At 36.2% G+C, this 20,336-nt stretch overlaps 1 protein-coding gene across 4 annotated transcripts in view; it reads left to right on the top strand.

The window, feature by feature from the left end:
- VPS13A (vacuolar protein sorting 13 homolog A) overlaps nucleotides 1-20,336 on the top strand; it is a 258,051-nt gene that overhangs the window by 138,953 nt on the left and 98,762 nt on the right. For all 4 annotated transcript variants that reach the window (XM_068551844.1, XM_068551843.1, XM_068551845.1 and 1 more), the window contains 2 exons: nucleotides 11,126-11,273; nucleotides 14,287-14,437. In XM_068551844.1, the coding sequence (XP_068407945.1) occupies nucleotides 11,126-11,273; nucleotides 14,287-14,437 (299 nt within the window). The remainder of the gene's footprint in view (nucleotides 1-11,125; nucleotides 11,274-14,286; nucleotides 14,438-20,336) is intronic.

Raw genomic sequence — 20,336 nt, 5'->3', positions numbered from 1 at the left:
TATTTAAATTCCATATATAAGTGAAATCATATGGTATTTATCTTTCTCTGTCTGATTTATTTCACTTAACATAATATCCTCTAGGCCCATCCATATTGTCACAAATGGCAGGATTTCATTCTGTTTTTTTGTGGCTGAGTAATATTTCACTGTGTGTGTGTGTGTGTGTGTGTATATACACACATACATACATATACACACGCACCACATCTTCTTTATCCATTCAGTCACTGATGAACACTCAGATTGTTTCCATATCTTGGCTACTGTAAATAATGCTGCAGTGAACTTATGGGTATGTATATCTTCTCAAATTAGTGTTTTCATTTTCTTTGGATAAATACTCAGGAATGGGATTCCTGAACGGGGCCAGTTCCTGACAAAGCTGGCTGCGGTATTCAGGGTGTCCCAGAGTTAGTGTCATCCCTGAGGTGAGCAGGGCCAGATATTGGGGTGGTTGAGAGTCTCAAGGTGTCCCAGAGCTGGTGTTGGGCCACTGGTGGGCGGGGCTGGGGCCCAGTGGTCCCATGGCTGGTGTCTGCCCACTGCGGGAGTAAGGTCATGTCCTGGAAGGGGGGGCGTGCCGGCCTGCTGATGGTCAGAGCTGGGTCCTGTGGTCTCTTGCTGTAGACCCTGGTGGTCCTAGAGCTGGTGTCAGCCCACAGGTGGCAGGGCTGGGTCCTGGGGCGGCCAGGAGCTCAGGGGGTCATATGGGAGTTGGTCTGCTGGTGGGTGGAGCTGTGTCCATGCTCAGCTAGCTACTTGGTGTGGGATGTCCCAGGACTGGTGCTACTGACTGGTGGGCTGGGGCGGGTCCCAGTGTTAATGAGCTAGAGGGAGGATTCCAAAATGTTGCTTGCCTGCAGCATTGTCCTCGTGGTTGAATGAGCATCCAGAAGTGGCTTCTGCCAGCGTCTGTGTCCCCAGCGTGAGTACCAGAAGCTTCCTGCTTCCTTGGGAGGCTCTCTAATATCAGCAAGTGGGTCTGACCCAGGTTCCTTTTAAATTACTGCTTCTTCCCTTGGTCTCAGAACATGTGAGATTTTGTGTGCACCCTCCAAGAGTAGAGTCTGTTTCCTACTGCCCTTTGACTCTCCCAAAAGTATGCCCCACTGGTCTTCAAAGCCAGTCATTCTGGGAACTCTAGGCTGGGCAGCCTGATGAGGAGGGTTGTACCCCTCGTTCCTTGGGGAGAACTTCTGCAATTATAATTATCCTCCCATTTGTGGCCTGGGGGTATGGTTCTTTACTATACCGTGTCTACACTCCTCCTACCTGTCTTGTTGTGGTTCCTTCTTTATATCTTTAGTTTTTAAATAGCTTCTTTTCTGCTGGTCTTAAGTCATCCTCATTGATAGTTACTCTGTAAATAGTTGTAATTTTGGTGTGCCCCTGAGAGGAGGTGATCTTAGAGTCTTCCTATTCCTCTATCTTGGCCATTCCCTGGTTATCCGTTCTTGACAGTTCAGTTTTATTGCTCTTAAAGCACCAGCTTTTGATTTTTTCTCTTTTTTTTCTGTTTTCTCTTTCATTGATACCTACTTTGATATTTATTATTCCTTCTGCTTACTTTGGGTTTAAGTTTGCTCTTTTTCTAAGTTTCTTTAGGTGGTGGCTCAGATGATTGATTTGAACATTTCTTTTCTAGTATAGGCATTTTGTACTAAAATTTTGGAGTTCTTCTCTGTAGCTCTGTCCTCTCTGGAATTTTACCATATGAACTCTAGCTGCCTTGGTTTCCCTGGACTCTCAGGTCTGTCTTCGTAACTCATGGACTTTACTGGTTATTTCTTGGCTTATCCATCCCCGCGCTTTTCCATGACCTTTAAATTATCTCAAAACAATTGAAGTTGGAGCATTAGGGCTCATCTTGTTTTTCCTTGTGTCTCAGTAATCACTGTCCATTGCCTAATGTCCTGTGTCTTGAAAACCATTTTTTAATATATTTTGCATGTGTGTCTTTGTTGGGGGAGGGAGGACTTGTTTCAGGCAGGAGAGTAAATCTAGTTCATGATATTTCATCTTAGATGGAAGGAGAAATTTCCATCAATTGAATATTTGAGTATTTATTAAGCATGTAATATATCCCAGGCACTGTGCTAGGAACATGAAGTATCATAGTGAGCAGTCTTTACAAGGGATGAATAAATAGTACCTCCCTCATTGGATTGTTGAGATAGGTACTATTTAATGAATTTTATGAGCTGATGCATAAAAACAGGATCACATTTAGATTTTGGAAGGGTTGTAGAAAATAGGTCAAAAGGAGACAAAACTGGAAGTTGAAAGAATGGTTTGCTAACTGTTGGAGTAATTCACGTAAGAATTAGCTGTGACTCAGTCTAGGATAAGGAAGTGAGGTAGTAGAGGACTAACCAGGTGTGACAAATCTGAGTAGTAGAATTAAAGGTAACTGATTATTAAAGGGGTGTCAGGGTTAAAAGAGAGTAGTTAAAATAGACTCCAGCTTGCAGGTTTGTAAAATTCAGCATTTGGTAATAATGCAGTTCAGTGAGATATGACAGAGCAATGCAGAAAAAAAAGTAGAGTGGAGATGTTAACAAGTTCTCTAATGGGCAAAGTAACTTGAAAATGGTTACGTGACTTTTATATGAAGATATCTAGAACCAGATCTGGAAAGCACCTGGATATAATGTCTGGATTTTGGAAAGTGTTTGGATTTCTAGATTTGGGAGTCTTTAATAATATTTAGCTAGTTATAGAAGCCATCAAACTGAGTAAGATCACACAGAGAATTTGTAGAGTGGGACATGTGGGGCAGAATGCTGAGGAATGCCCATATTTAAGGAATGACAGATGAAAATCCCTCAAAAGAGGTTAAGATGGAGCAAGCAAAACGATGGAAAGGGAACCAGGAGAATGTATTGAAGTAGCGTTGAGGATCATGTTGATGTTGATAACCATGAATTAACAGTATATGATTTTTTTTCATGTAGTACTTGATATTTGGTATTTGGAATCCAACAGTCTGTTGGATTCAGGCAAGACAGTTTTTAACAAGCAGGTGTGACTGAAGATAGTGAGACAGGATTTTAAATATTGAAAGTCATGTTGACAGATAATGGAGAGGGAAGAAATTGAAGATAAGAAGATACTGATGGACTAATGGAATATAGAGAGTGGTTTATAAACTGGAGATTCAGTAGTCTCAGAGTCTTCAAAAATGAACACTGACTAGTTATTGATAGATTATAGCAAGAATAGAAGGTGGTTAACCTGGATGGTGTTACTCTTAAAGGAGTAGAAGAGAGAGTGGATGAGCATCGTTCCAAATTAAGAAAAATGGTTTGTATCCCTCAACTCTGAGGTAGATAAGAGTGTTGGAGAGAAATCAGACTTTAATAGAGCTTCATGGAAAGCCGGGTTTTGATTAAGATAAGAAATGAATGATACATTTAGTGAAGACATAGGAAAATGTAGAATGATTTGTTTAGCCAAGTCCAGGGATTTCAGAAATTACAGGGAAATATTGAAATGAAAGGCTTCTATTTTAATAATAGGCTATAGACATACAGTAATAATTTAAACCTTTAGGAGGCTCATTAACTTGGAGTTTAAACTGTGTAAAGTCTGAATTTACTAAAAATAGAACATTTATGTGTCTATATTTAATCACATCTTGTTTGACTTCAAGAAATGATCTAGACACATCTTCTATTCAACATAGTATTGGAAGTCCTAGCCACAGCAATCAGACAAGAAAAAGAAATAAAAGGTATCCAGATCGGAAGGGAAGAGGTAAAATTGTTATTATATGCAGATGATATGACACTATATATAGAAAAACCTAAAGGCTTCCACACAGAAACTACTAGAACTGATAAACGAATTCAGCAAGGTAGCAGGATACAAGATTAACATACAGAAGTCAGTTGCATTTCTTTACAACAACAATGAAATATCAGAAAGGGAATGTAAAAAAAAAATCCCTTTTAAAATTGCAGCCCCCAAAATAAAATACTTAAGAATAAACCTGACCAAGGAGATGAAAGACTTATATGCTGAGAACTATAAAATATTAATAAAGGTAATTGAAGATCATTTGAAGAAATGGAAAGATACCCCATGCTCTTGGATTGTTAAAATGACCGTACTACCCGAAGGAATCTACAGATTTAAAGTGATCCTTATCAAATTGCCCATGACATTTTTCACAGAATTAGAACACACAATCCTAAAATTCATATGGAACCATAAAAGACCCAGAATGGCCAAAGCCTTCCTGAAGAAAAAGAACACAACAGGAGGCATAACCCACCCAGACTTCAGACAATACTACAAAGCTACAGTAATCAAAACAGCATGGTACTGGCACAGAAACAGACATATGGATCAATGGAATAGAATAGAGAGCCCAGAAATAAACCCACACACCTACGGTCAATTAATCTTTGACAAAGGAGGCAAGAATATACAATGGGAAAAAGACAGTCTCTTTGGCAAGTAGTGCTAGGAAAGCTGGACAGCTGCATGTAAATCAGTGAAGTTAGAACACACCTCACCATACACAAAAATAAACTCAAAATAGCTTAAAGACTTAAACATAAGACATGACACCATAAAACTCCTAGAAGAGAACATAGGCAAAACATTCTCTGACATAAATCATACCAATGTTTTCTTAGGTCCGTCTCCCAAGGCAATAGAAATAAAAACAAAAACAAATGGAACCTAATCAAACTTACAAGCTTTTGCACAGCAAAGGAAACCATAATCAAAATGAAAAGACAACCTACAGAATGGGAGAAGATATTTGCAAATGATGCGACTGACAAGGGCTTATTTTCCAAAATATACAAACAGCTCATACAACTCAACAACAACAAAAAACCCAATCCAAAAATGGGCAGAAGACCTAAATAGACTTCTCCAATGAAGAAATACAGATCGCCAACAGGCACGTGAAAAGAGGCTCAACATCACTAATTATTATTCCTTTTTTAATAAATTAATTTTATTTATTTACTTTTGGCTGTGTTGGGTCTTTGCTGCACATGAGCTTTCTCTAGTTGTGGCGAGTGGGGGGCTACGCTTCGTTGCATTGCGTGGGCTTCTCATTGCGGTGGCTTCTCTTGTTGCAGAGCACAGGCTCTAGGCATGCGGGCTTCAGTAGTTGTGGCACGCGGGCTCAGTAGTTGTGGCTCGTGGGCTCTAGAGTGCAGACTCAGTAGTTGTAGTGCACGGGCTTAGTTGCTCTGCGGCATGTGGGATCTTCCCAGACCAGGGCTTGAACCCATGTCCCTGCATTGGCAGGCGGATTCTTAACCACTGCGCCACCAGGGAAGCCCCAACATCACTAATGATTAGATAAATGCAAATCAAAACTACAGTGAGGTACCACCTCACAGCAATCAGAATGGCCATCATTCAAAAGTCTATAAGTAACAAATGCTGGAGAGAGTGTGGAGAAAAGGGTACCCTCCTACACTGTCAGGAATGTAAGTTGGTGCAACCACTGTGGAAAACAGTGTGGAGGTTCCTCAGAAAATGAAAAACAGAACTACCAGATGATCCAGCAGTCCCACTCCTGGGCATATATCTGGACAAAACTATAATTCAAAAAGATACATGCATCCCTATGTTCATAGCAGCACTATTCACAATAGCCAAGACATGGAAACAACCTAAGTGTCCATTGACAGATGAATGGATAAAGAAGCTGTGGTATATATATACAATGGAATACTACTCAGCCATAAAAAAGAATGAAAGAATGCCATTTGTAGCAACATGGATGCAACTCGAGATTATCATACTAAGTGAAGTAAGTCAGAAAGAGAAAGACAAATACCAAATGATGTTAGTTACATGTGGAATCTAAAATATGATACAAATGAACCTATCTATGAAACAGAAACAGAATCACGGACATAGAGAGCAGACTTGTGGTTGCCAAGGTGGGAGGGGGGTGGGGAGGGATGGAGCGGGAGGTTGGGGTTAGCAGATGTAAGCTTTTATATGTATCAGTAGAATGGATAAGCAAGGTCCTACTGTAATGCAGAGAAAACTATATTCAATATCCTGTGATAAACCATAATGTAAAAGAATATATATAAAAAAAGAATGTATATATACGTATAACTGAATCACTTTGCTGTACAGCAGAAATTAACAGAACATTGTAATTCAACTATACTTCAATTTTTAAAAATTAAAAAAACAAAAAAAATGATATAGATATGAATTAGGTGTGAGTCTGTATTACAAATAGATTGTTTTTAAAAAGAGTTCACTAAATGTTTCTAGAGCATTAAATAACAATATATATTCTTTTCTGTCCAAAAAAGAATTAATTTTTTATTGAAGAAATACATAAAATGGTATTGGGGATGAATGTAAAAGATTACTGACGATATGACCACCCAAAGATAACTACTGTTAATAATTTGGAATTTTTTTCTATTTTATTACATCTGCACATATATTTAAGTGAAATAAGAATTCTGTTGTGTATTTTGGGTTGTAATTTCCTCTTTTCCCTTAAAAATGTGCTATAAACATTTTTCCATATTATTTTGAGTGCATAATTTTTTCTAAATATTTTAATACCTAGTTTTTAAAAAATCCATCTGCCTGTTAAAAATTTAAGTTCTTTTTTATTGTTGTTTTAAATAGCAGTATAATGATGATTGATATCTTTGTTTCTCAATACTTATATGATTTTCTACTCATTTCTTTAGGATAATTCATTTCCTTCAGATGAATTCCTAGAAACATAATTACTCGTTTATAGAGTAAACCAATTTTCCCTGAAATAATTTTATCGCAAAGATGTTAATTGCAATATAAAATTTTAAAAAGATGTTTATAATACTTCTTTCTATAAGGAAAGTTGTAAAACTTAATTAACCAAGGACCAGAAAGAAATCTTGAATAATTTTTCAGAGAATATTTTCCTACATCTAATATTATAAAGGTGTCAGTTTCTTATAAATTAATTTATACATTTAATGCACTGTTAATAAAAAATCACAACAGCAGTTCTTTTTAAAACCTTTCAAAATTATTGTAAAGTTTTTCTGGAAATATAAATTGGGGGCAAGATGTAGCAAAGATTTTTTTTTTTTAATTGAGATTGGGCATGGGAGAATCATAACATTACAGGTACTACTAAAATATATTAAATTTCATTAAATACTACTAAAATATATTACAAAACTAAAATAATTAAGTTAGTGAAACAGTAGAAAACTCAGCAGCTGACTGTGTGTGTGCATCACCATTATTCATATATATTACAGTCAATCCCCATTATTCACGGATTCCATATTTGTGAATATTTCTGCTTGCTAAAACTTATTTGTAACCACAAAATCAATATTCATGGCACTTTTACAGTCATGTGTGGACATGCGTAGAGCTGCAAGAAATTTGGGTCTCCCAAGGCCTTTGTTCCCAGCTGAGGTGTTAAACAAGGTGACGCCCTGCCTTCTTATTTGAACTCTCATGCTGTAAACAGTGTCCTTTTTGTGTGCCATGTTTTTTGCATTTAGGGGCTTTTCCTTGGTGATTTTGCTGTTTAAAATGGCCCCAGAGCATAATGCCATCTATAAGCATAAGAAAACTAAAGGCGAGTGAATTGTATATTATATGAATTATCTCAATAATGCTCTTAAAAAAACTATGGACAAATAACATGTAAGTACCAGTCATATGGTAGAGAAGAACTTGCTAATTTAAGCACTGAAGAAAGAAGAAAAGTGATAAGGGAAAAATATCAATTGGCTTTGACTGTATAAAAGTATAAGTTTCTGAATATTAATTCCCGAAACAAAATTATGGGAAACATAGCATATGGGGTAATTAGTAACATCTGTAATAAAGGATAAAAATCCTTAAATATTTTAAGACAGTAAGTAAAAGATAATTTGAAAAATTGGTAAATAACATGACTAGATGATTCTTTACAGGAACAGTGATAGCTGGTGTTTAGCTAATAGAAATGTTCAACCTCATTAGTATTCAAGGGAATGAAAATTAATACAGTGAAATGTTGTTTGCCTAATAAATTTGGCAAATCTTAATAATCAGTAATTCTCACTCTGGGTGCAGGGAGATGGATACTCTCATATGTTGTTATTTATATATTGATCCAATTTCTTGTATTTAGTTTGGCAAATAATTGAGGAGTACATGTCATATTGTTATCATCTGAGCCAAGTACTGGCAGTACATCAAAGAATAACATAAATATAGTCCCTACCCTCATGAATCTTTCATTCTAATTGAAACTACAGACAAGACAATGACCTATTAAATGTACTGGATGGGCCAAAAGGTTCATCCAGGTTTTTCCGTAAGATGGCTGTAGTCGCACTTAGTTGTCTTTAACTTCATTCGAAACAGTTTCGTTGGATTGTATGTGACAGCTGTCGTATCAGCGTGAATTTAAAAAAAGACTTATCAAAGTTGGTGAATTTTTGTGTAGCCATTTTACTATTGAAGATGGAAGAAAAACAACATTTTTGGCATCTTATGCTTTATTATTTCAAGAGAGGTAAAAACGCAGCTGAAACGCAAAACAAGATTTGTGCAGTGTATATGGAGAAGGTGCTGTGACTGATCGAATGGATCAAAAGTGGTTTGTGAAGTTTCGTGCTGGAGATTTTTCACTGGAGGATGCTCCGTGGTCGGGTAGACCAGTTGAAGTTCATAGCGATCAAATGGAAACATTAATTGAGAACAGTCAACGTTATACCACGCAGGAGACAGCCAGCATACTCAAAATATCCATATCAAGCGTTGAAAATCATTTGCACCAGCTTGGTTATGTGAATCGCTTTGATGTTTGGGTTCCACATAAGTTAAGCAAAAAAAACCTTCTTGACCATATTTCCACATGTGATTCTCTACTGAAACGTAATGAAAACGTTCTGTTTTTAAAACAAATTGTGACAGGCGATGAAGAGTGGATACTATACAACAGTGTGGAACGGAAGAGATCATGGGGCAAGCGAAATGAACCACCACCAGCCACACCAAAGGCCCGTCTTCACCCAGAGAAGGTGATGTTGTGTACATGGTGGGATTGGAAGGGAGTCCCCTATTATGAGCTCCTTCCCGAAAACCAAACAATTAATTCCAACAAGCACTGCTCCCAATTAGACCAACTGAAAGCAGCACTCGAAGGAAAGCGTCCAGAATTAGTCAACAGAAAATGCATAATCTTCCATCAGAATAACACAAGACCGCATGTTTCTTTGATGACCAGGCAAAAACTGTTAACGGCTTGCCTGGGAAGTTCTGATTCATCCGCCGTATTCACCAGACAGTGCACCTTTGGATTTCCATTTATTTCAGTCTTCACAAAATTCTCCTAATGGAAAAAATTTTAATTCCCTGGAAGACTAGTACTGGTAAGGAAAGGTTTTTCCAGAGGAAGTAATCTTTTGACACAGCAGTTAATATTTCTTGAAATTAGTCCAGAGGAAGAAATTTACTCAAGGAGATGTACAAAGATAACGAACCAAGTATTATTTATTACAGTGATGAATTGGAAACAGCATAACTTTTTAACAATATAAGATTGACTTAATGACTTATGGCATAGCTATATATTTTCATATTCACCTGTTAAAATTGTATATGTAGTATCCGCTTAGAGCTTTTAGATTCCTTAACTTAGTACCATTAAGGGAGATTGCAAGGATGCATACATGCTAAGTATAATGTTACCCTATAGTTAATACATTCAATGGTATGATGCTAGGAATTCTAGGAGATCCCTGGTGACTCCCATATTTCTCTCCAATTGAATAAGTGATATGTAAATTCTACAGTCATAGCTTCATTCCCTAGTTGAAGAATTTGGGATTTGCTGCCAATTAAAATATAAATGTATTATTGAGGAGTACCACCTTGAGATTGTCATTTGAAGGTATAATGGGAGGCTTCTTTGGTCACATGTCACTTGAAAGGGGTTTGGTAACCTACTACTCTTTTCATCATTCCTGAGCATCAGTCCTACCCTTGTAAGTACTTGGAAAGGCAAATATGGTTCAACTTAATATGAAATTGTCCATATTCAAGTATATTTGACCCATAGAAATAGGAATTTCATATGGTGCAAATTGGTTTCTTATGAAGTAAAGGGGATATGTGGTAATCTGCTAACATGTGTAAGTCAGTGACTTTAAATGTTATCATTGTTTTTTTAAAATTAATTAATTTATATATTTTTGGCTGCGTTGGGTCTTCGTTGCTGTACACGGGCTTCCTTTAGTTGCGGCGAGTGGGGGCTGCTGTTCGTTGCGGTGCGCGGGCTTCTCATTGCGGTGGCTTCTCTTGTTGCAGAGCATGGACTCTAGGCACGCGGGCTTCAGTAGTTGTGGCACGCAGGCTCAGTAGTTGTGGCTCGCAGGGTCTAGAGTGCAGGCTCAGTAGTTATAGAGCACAGGCTTAGTTGCTCCGTGGCATGTGGGATCTTCCCGGATCAGGGATCGAACCCATGTCCCCTGCATTGGCAGGTGGATTCTTAACCACTGCGCCACCAGGGAAGCCCCTAAATGTTTTCATAATAAGGTCTCATATAATGTATGTTTATAGATTATGTAGAGATAATTCTCATTTTAAGAGTTTATTGTCCAACTTGTATATATTTTTTTTAATTTTTGAATTTTATTTTTTTATACAGCAGGTTCTTATTAGTTATCCATTTTATACATATTAGTGTATATATGTCAATCCCAATCTCCCAATTCATCACACCACCCCACCCCTCCTCCCCGCCACTTTCCCCCCTTGGTGTCCCTACGTTTGTTCTCTACATCTGTGTCTCAGTTTCCTCGCTGCAAACCGGTTCAACTTGTATATTTTTGGCGCTTTTTAACATATTGCAAAATCCTATTTAAAAAATTCATTTTTCTTCAACATGGAACACTTCACCTCAGAGAAAGTCACCCAGGTTTCTAGTATGTTTCTAGTGGGTGACTTTGAAAGTGGGTGACTTTCATCTCTCATTTTACATGGAAAGCCTGTTCGATTTTATTTTTCTCTTCACACACACAAAAGTATTGATTTCTATTATTTGTATATAAAATGATTAATTTTTTAACTATCTGATTTTGTATGAAACTATTCAAAACAATTTTATTTTTTCTTATAGGTCTCAATTTATTAATGATGCATACCAGGAAGTACTGGATCTACTATTGCCACTAAATCTTGAGGTGATTGTTGAGCGAAATTTATCCTGGGAGTGGTACCAGGAAGTTCCTTGTTTTAATGTAAATGCTCAACTGAAGCCAATGGAGGTAACTTTTGGATGCTTATTGATTCCTATTTTGTTTGTTAAAAAATATTGCTCGGGGACATAAGTCATTTTGTGTGTAGAAGTTATATATTAATTACCTTGGTCACAGATGAAATAATAGCATACAACCTAGAATGCATTGAATGTTCATCATTCATTTATTCAACAAATATTTGAGTGCCTACTGAGTGTTAGACCCTGTGCCAGATATTGGAGATCCGGTGGCAAAGAAGTTGTGACATTATCTCTGGCTTCATGGAACTTACCAGTATAACGCAGCGGTTGGTGGTGGTGGTGGTCCAGAGGTGAGATAGACAGTAAAAAAGTACACAGGCACACAATTAAAATAGTTATAAGTTATGGTAAATCTCATGAAGGAAACAAATATTAGACATGGTGCTGTAAGTAGTCAGTTAGATATTTTAATAAAGATCTTAGTGGAGAGGTCTAAGGCTTGAAATAATGATTTGGAAATCATCAGATTATAGATGGTATTTGAAGCTATGGGAATATATGAAGTAACGTAGCAAAGGTCCTAGAAGAATGGAGTGGTTGAAGATGAAAATGGCAAATGGTTAGTAATTTAGACATAACTTTACTTCCCTATTGGTTGATATTGCGTCACAGATCTCCAGTGTAACTATCCACAAGTTCATATTTTTACCTCTCCACTGGATGGAAGTCAAACATGTATCACATGTTTTGCTAAAGTGACAGCAACACACACTCTTTCTGGAAGATTTCTTTAAGAAACCTACTTAACAGATTCTCTTCCCTCCCTTCACCCCCCCATTTCCCTTTCTATTTCTCCCCATAAAAATTATATTCAAAAAGAGAAAATCATTTTAAAAATTTCAGATTTTTAACTTAAAAATGTATTTAGAACTTAAAACATGATGATCTCAACTCAAGATCTTTAAACTCTGTGTATAAGATCATATGGACTCCTTAAATTATAGATGGGCAATATCTTCTTAAGATAAATAATTGAAGTCTCTTTGTATTGGTAAGACAACAGTTAGAAACTTATAAAACATAAGTAGCAAGTTCTACCTAGCATACTGGGCAAATCTTCTCCCCACTGGGCCCAGTCATTAAGCAGATTTGTGTGGGGCGGCTGGGACACCATTTTCCTTCACTCTTCTCCAGGGAAAATCCATGCAGAATGTTCAGATGATGTTGCAGACCTTCTGCAAATGTCCAGCTGCCTTCCAGGACAGATCAAATTGGGTCTTCCTCTGCAGTGATCTATCTGAATAGTAAGCAGCTGTTGTGGCTCATCCCCAGGTTCACACATTGGAACCCTCTTGGACATCATCCTCTGCATCACAGAGAGGCTAGAATCGGTTACTCTAATGCATCCAGGCTAAGTGCTGCACGTTTGTGATTTTTGACTTGTCAGATGTTCGGTGGTAGCACACACAGCCAGTCCTGACATGTAGGAGCCACAGACCAGTATTCCTTGGATCCTTACAGTTCTTCCAGCTTCCTGCACTGAGCTGTTGGCAAGAGTGAAGAGTAATGATTAATATCAGTTATTTGGGGGGCATTCAATATACATGCACTAATTGAAAGACTATGGTTTAGAAGTTGTAATATTTAATTTCATTTTATTAATTTATATGAATATACTATTTTTGCAATACCTGCTACATAATAATCACAAAATAAGTGTCATGAATAAATGAAAATTTAAAAACAAAACATAAGTAGCAGGAATAAGGTACACATGGAGTTAATCTTAAAACACTAGATTAGTTTATCACTTTTGAAATGCAGTCAAAGGAAGCCCAATGCAAATAAAACTGTTAAATTTTGTGGAATTAAAGTCAGCTCCTTGAGGTTATTAGACGTATCAATTTAAAACTCACAGGTCTTTTTTTTTTTTTTTTTAACTGAATTGCTGTTGTATTAGAGTTCTTCAGAGAAATAGAACCAATAGGATATGTGTGTGTGTGTGTGTGTATGTATGTATGTATGTATGTGTGTGTATACTCTTGGTCTGGATGCATTAGACTGACTTCTTGAAGACTCAGTTTTAACCTCTCCCTGACTCTGCAGTTGAGGTCCAGGGGGAGTCAAATATGTGGTCCCCTAAGGTGGACTGCAACAGCTGCTAACTCCTCGGGTGTCTCTTGTTAGGGGAAGACTCAATTTCATTCTAGTGGATCTGCCCCAGAAAGCAGCTGGGCATTTGTAGGTGGTCTGCAGGACCGTGTGTGTGTGTGTGTGTGTGTGTGTGTGTGTCTGTGTGTGTGTGTGTGTGTGTGTGTATTATATATATATATATATAATATATATATATATTATATATATATATATATATATATATATAACATCTAGAATAATAGTTGACTAAATCTCTACATACTATGACCTAGTCAGGTTGACATAAAATTAACCATCACAGCTTTCAAGACAGGTCTTATGCTGGTGGTTTTAGGCTAAACTTGCAACACATGGAGTTTTGAGCTAGTGTGTTGCATTCTTTAAGTGGACTTAAGCATGATACTTAATCATTTAAGCCTCACCTTCTTATAAAATCAGGATTATACTCTTTACATCTAGGGCTTTTGTGAGGTTCAGCTAAAATAATTCATGTAAAACATACTGTAAAATATTTTCAATTGTATAAATTTATTATTTTTGATTATTCTATATTTGTAAATTGAGATGCTTACTAACCAAAAAAATACAAAGGTGCTACATGAATACTTGAAAATGAAAGTTCATTTTAACGGTTTAAAATTAGTAGGTTAATTGCTACATTCATAACAAAAAACGTTCATCATTCATAGCTTCATTGATGCTGACATTTAATTTCGTTCTGTATTTCACAAGGTACTGAAGATCACATGGTCATTTCAAAAATGGAATATTCAGTTAGTAGAATTATCTAATATGTTAAAAGTTGGTTTTGTAGAGGATTGAAATGAAAATTGTTTTTCTTGTATGAAAATTTTTGACTGCATGAAATAGTAATGTTAAAATGAGCAAATCTTATTTTTTAACAGTTCATTCTTAGTCAAGAAGATATAACAACTATTTTTAAAACATTATACGGCAACATATGGTATGAAGAAGGTGATAGTGCCTCATGTGGAGTAATAAAAGATCAGTCTAGTGTTACTAGTGGTGCTACTAATGCTTCACACCATTCAGGAGGTATGTGCTTAACCTTAAGTTAGTCCCCCTCCTGTTTTCTTCTTTCCTTCTATCCTTCCTTTCATTCTTCCTAGTTCTAGGTTTGGGTAAAATAAGATTTATAAATCTTTTCTCTTTAGCTAATCTCTTTCAGGTATTTCTGCTTTGTCTGTTATTAGTCATTCTGTTGATTTTTTTCTTTGAATCAAAATTCCAAGTCTTGTTGTGACAAAATTCCTTAGTATGTATTTACTCTTGTTATCCCAACTTCCCTAAGTCCTTATTTTCAATTTTTCTCTTCATCCCCTCCTTCTCCCTTATTCCTAGTGCAGCATATGTTCCAGATGGACTATTTTATATTAATATTAGGAGTATCAAAATATTAGAGATGTCAAGAGAGGATGATCATTAGTAAATGATGGATTTCAACAAATAATTAGGAGGTGGATGGAATAGAGCAGAGGGAATTGTAACTCAGAAGAAGTCTGCATCCAATGTTGGATTTAATTTATTATGTAGAATCCTAACTAGGTGCTAAGTTCAGCACCAGCACATATAGAGAATTGGGTTAATTAGAACTGCTGAGATGATTTTGCTTCACTAGAATAAAGTTCTCTTCATTCTGGCATTTTGGGGAACCCCAAATCTACCTACCTCAAACTGAAATCTGCTAGTTCACAAGACCCACTCTTGCAAAGTACTAATATATTGCGCAGCTTTTCCAGTCAGGGAAAATCCCAGCGAAGAAACAACCTACATTTGTAGCATTACCGGAATCCTCATTCTTACTAGCTAGAATAACCAACCTAGTCCTTTATTGTTAAACATTAATGGTCAGATATAAAGAAAATCACAAGAACCTAAGCCTGAAAGCAACCAAGATAAAGAGATAGTGTTTCCTGAATGAAACAGAAATAATTAAGGAAACAAAAGAGAATGGGAACAAACAGAAAACAAACTCTAATTCATAATCAGAGGATTTTGAGAATATAAGAACCGAATCCTACCTTCACTACCTTCTGCCTTCCCAAGATAAGAAAGAGTTCTTGGAAACCAAAAATATGATTGCCGAAATTTTGAAACAAAACAAATGCACAAAGCATGGGGTTAGCATGTAAGTACTGAGTTGGACTGTATGGTTAATGTACTCCTATGACACAGAGGAAAAATAAGCACAGAGATGGAAAGTGATATAAAACTTAAGAGTGATAGAGCTTTAGTTCAAAAGGTCCAATTTCCAGAATAATAAGTATTTTAGAAGAACAAACTGAGGAAATGGAAGAGAAGAATCTTTCAAAGAAAAAATAGAAAAAAACTCTCCAGAACTAAGTAAATATTGAAACAAAATCTTGGCTGTAAAGAATCTACCAAGTTTCAAGCTGATTGAAGACTCCCCATGCAAACACATGTTCATGAAATGTCAGAACAACAAAAGTAATATTTTTAGTTGAAGAAAAACCAGGCTGCCTATTAAGGCTTGGGGAAAAAGTGACTGGAATCAGATTTATCATGAATGAAACTGGATGGGATGGGATGGATGGAGGATAAAAGACAATGGAGTAATATAGCCAAATTTCTAAGGAAAGTTATTTTGAAGTTAGGATTCTATATATGGCCAAACCATCATCTAAATGTGAAAACAATAATTTTCAGATTTCCAGTGACTCAAAGTTTACTTTCTTTATACCCATTCCTAAAGAAATTACAGGTATACCTCATTTTATTGTGCTTCATTTTTTATTGTGCTTTTCAGATACTGCATTTTTTACAAATTGAAAGTGTGTAGCAACTCTGAGTCAAGAAGGTCTATCAGGTTCTCATTAGTTATCTATTTTATACATATTAGTGTATATATGTCAATCCCAGTCTCCCAATTCATCCCACCCCCGCTTCCCCCCTTGGTGTCCATACATTTGTTCCCTACATCTGGGTCTCTATTTCTGCCTTGCAAACCAGTTCATCTGTACCATTTTTCTAGTTTCCCGATATATGTGTTAATATACGATATTTGTTTTTCTCTTTCTGACTTACTTCACTCTGTATGACAGTCTCTAGGTCCATCCACATCTCTATAAATGACCCAATTCCGTTCCTTTTTATGGCTGAGTAGTATTCCATTGTATATATGTACCACATCTTCTTTATCCATTCATCTGTTGATGGACATTTAGGTTGCTTCCATGACCTGGCTATTGTAAATAGTGCTACAATGAACCTTGGGGTGCATGCACGTGAAGAGATGCTCAACTTCACTAATTATTAGCGAAATGCAAATCAAAACTGCAGTGAGGTATTACCTCACACCAGTTAGAATGGGCATCATCAAAAAAATCTACAAACAATAAATGCTGGAGAGGGTGTGGAGAAAAGGGAACCCTCTTGCACTGTTGGTGGGAATGTAAATTGATACAGCCACTATGGAGAACAGTATGGAGGTTCCTCAAAGAACTAAAAATAGAATTACCATATGACCCAGCAATCCCACTACTGGGCATATACCCAGAGAAAACCATAATTCAAAAAGACACGTACAGGTTTTGTTTTTGTTTTTGTCTTTTTTAATAAAGGGATCAATTCACAAAGGAAATAAAAGAAATCTAAATGTGTATGTGCTAATAACAGAGCTTCAAAATATATGCAGCAAAAAGTGACAGAACTAAAGGAGGACATACACATATACAAAATCATAGTTGGATAGTTAGCACACCACTCTTAGTTGATACAATATAGACTAAAAAATCAGAAAGAATATAGAATATTTGAATACTGTTAAAAAACTTGACCTAATTGACATTAATATAATACTTCACTCAACAATTGCAGAATATACTTTTTTTTAAAGGACTCCTGGAATATTCACAAAGATAGACCATTGGGGGGAGGGAGGGGCTAAAGTTTTCTGACCACATGGAATTAAGTTAGAAATCAATAGCAATTGGATGTCAAAAAAGCTTGAAATACTTGGACATTAAACAGTTTCTAAATAACTGATGGGTTAAAAAAGAAAAAGGGAAATCAAAATTATTTAAACTGAAAAATAATGAGCATAAAATGTCAAAATTTGTGGGATGCAACTAAAGCAGTGCTGAAAAATTTGTAGCTATAAAGGACTATACTGGAGTTAAAAATCAAAGATAAAATCTTCTACCTCAAGAAACTAGAAGAAGAGCAGATCAAACCCAAAATAAATAAGAGGAAGAGAGTAATACAGACAACAGTAGAAATCAGTGAAAGAGAAACAGATAAGCAGGAGAGAAAATTACCAAAGTCCAAAATTGGTTTCATTGGAAAGACTAATGAAATTGATAAATCCTTAGCAAGACTGATAGAAAACAAATTATCAGTATCAGAATTAATTAGATTACAGTAGTTCACTACCAGGACAGTAAGGGAATATTATGAATAATTTTGTGATAATAAATTCTAGAGCTTATATGAAGTGTAAAAATTTTTTGGAAAAAAATATTACCAAAACTGACATAGGATGAAATAGAAAATCTGAGTAGCTCTGTATCTATTAAAAGAATTGAATTTCAGTGGTGAATTCTATTAAATATTTAAATAATAATACCAGTGTTAAACTCTTTGGAAAATAGAGGAGGGGGGAAGACTTCCTTAGACATTTTATAAAGCAAGCATTACCCTGGTACCAAAAACTAAAATCAAAAACAAAACAGAAAAAGCCACTTCAAGAAAAGAGTATTGCACACCAGTATCCCTCATGAACACAGGCATAAAAATTCTTAACAACATATTAGTATACTGAATCCAGCAATAAGGATATAGGATATTTCATCTTGGCCAACTGAGAATTATCCCAAAATGAAAAGTTGGTTTAACACTCAAAAATCAGTTAAGGTAACTCACCAAATTATTAGAGAAAGGAGAAGAAGTTATATCACCTCAATAGATGCAGGAAAAACATTTGATAAAATTCAGCACCTATTTGTGATTAAAAACTAGAAATGTCTAAAAAGGCATACTTAATGATGAAGTAGAAAGTTTTCCACCTAAAATAGGAACAAGGCAAGAATGTCCACATTCACCATTCCTGTTCAGCTGGTAGTCATTGACAGAGCAATACAGCCAAAGGAAGAATTTTTTTTTTTTTTAATATCTTCTCAGCCACACCACGTGGCATGTGGGATCTTAGTTCCCCAACCAGGGATCAAACCCACGCCCCTTGCAGTGGAAGCGCAGAGTCTTAACCACTGGACTGCCAGGGAAGTCCCCAAGAGAAGGATTAATAGGGCTACAGAGTAGAAAGAATTAAAAATGCCTTTTTTCTCAGCATGACTGACTACACAGAAAACCCTAAGAAGTCTTCAACACATTCCTAGAATTAAATCAATTTAGCATTTTTAACAAGATACAGGGTTAATATGTAACAATTGAGAAACAGGACTTTAAAAACTATTTGCAATAGCATCAGAAAACATACTTAGGAAGAAATTTAACAAAATTATGCAAGACTGCTACACTGAAAGATACCAAATACTCATGAGAAAAACTAAATGACCTATATATGTGAAAATGTATGCCATGTTTGTGCATTGAAAAATCTCAGTATTGTTAAAATATCCATATTGTTTAAATGTCAGTTCTCACCGTATTGATTTATATATTCAACATAATCGCAGTCAAACTTTAATGGAAATTTAAAAATTACTTTAAAAGCTTATATAGAAATGCTAAGGATCAAGAATAGCCGTGTGTGTGTGTGTGTGTGTGTGTGTATGAAAGAAGAGCAAAGATTTACACTATCTCACAATTTACAATAAATCTTCAATAATTAAGTTAGTATGTTATTGGCATAACATAGACAAATAGATTTGTAAAACAGAACAGAATGTCCAGAAGACATACAAGTAAACTGATACTCAACAAAGACTGGTCAATAGGGAAAAGATAAACTTTTAAACAAATGGTGCTGTCATAACTAGGTAAGTGTAGGAAAAATTGAACTTGTCCCTTCACACCATACACAAATTAATTTGAAATGGATGAAAGGCATATATTTGAAAGCTAAAACTTCTAAACTTCTAGAAGAAGGAACATGAAAGAATATCTTCATGGGATAGCCAAAGATTTCTTGAATAGATAAAAAAGCACTAACCATAAAAGAAAAACTTTATGAAGTAGAACTCGTCAAAATGTTAAACTTCTGCTCATCAAAAGATAGTGTCAGGGACTTCCCTGGTGGCACAGTGGTTACGAATCCACCTGTCAATGCCAGCGACATGGGTTCAAGCCCTGGTCTGGGAAGATCCCACACGCTGCGGAGCAACTAAGCCCATGCACCACAACTACTGAGCCTGCACTCTAGAGCCCACGAGCCACAACTACTGAGCCCATGCGCCACAACTAATGAAGGCCACGCCCCTAGAGCCTGCAATCCGCAACGAGAAACCACCGCAATGAGAAGCCCGTGCACCGCAGCGAAGAGGAGCTCCCTCTCGCCACAGCTAGAGAAAGGCCGCTGCAGCAAGGAAGACCCAACACAGCCAAAAAAATATTAATTAATTTTTAAAAAGGGGGAAAAAATGATAGTATCAAGATTGTGAAAAATTGGGCTTCAGACTAGACGAAATATTCAAGATGCCTTTATCTGACCTTGTTCTTATACCTAGAATACAGAACTCCTTGAAATTAGTAACTTTTTAAAAAACAAATGACCAAAAGATTTGGATACTTTAGAAAGGATAATAGGTTAAATGGACAGTAAGCACATGAAAAGGTGCTAACATAGTTATTTACCAGGAAGACTTCCGTTTACCAGACTAAAGTTTAAAAGACTTACAACACCAAATGTTGACGAGAATGTGAAACAGCTGAAACTCTCACATGTGGCTCTTAAGAAAGTGGAATAGTATAACTACTTTTGACAAAGTTAGGCAGTTAATGTATACCTACCCTATAA

This window comes from Eschrichtius robustus, chromosome 10 (genome assembly GCF_028021215.1).
Source record: "Eschrichtius robustus isolate mEscRob2 chromosome 10, mEscRob2.pri, whole genome shotgun sequence".
Classification (NCBI taxonomy): domain Eukaryota; kingdom Metazoa; phylum Chordata; class Mammalia; order Artiodactyla; family Eschrichtiidae; genus Eschrichtius; species Eschrichtius robustus.
This window is presented reverse-complemented; position numbering and strand designations above follow the sequence as displayed.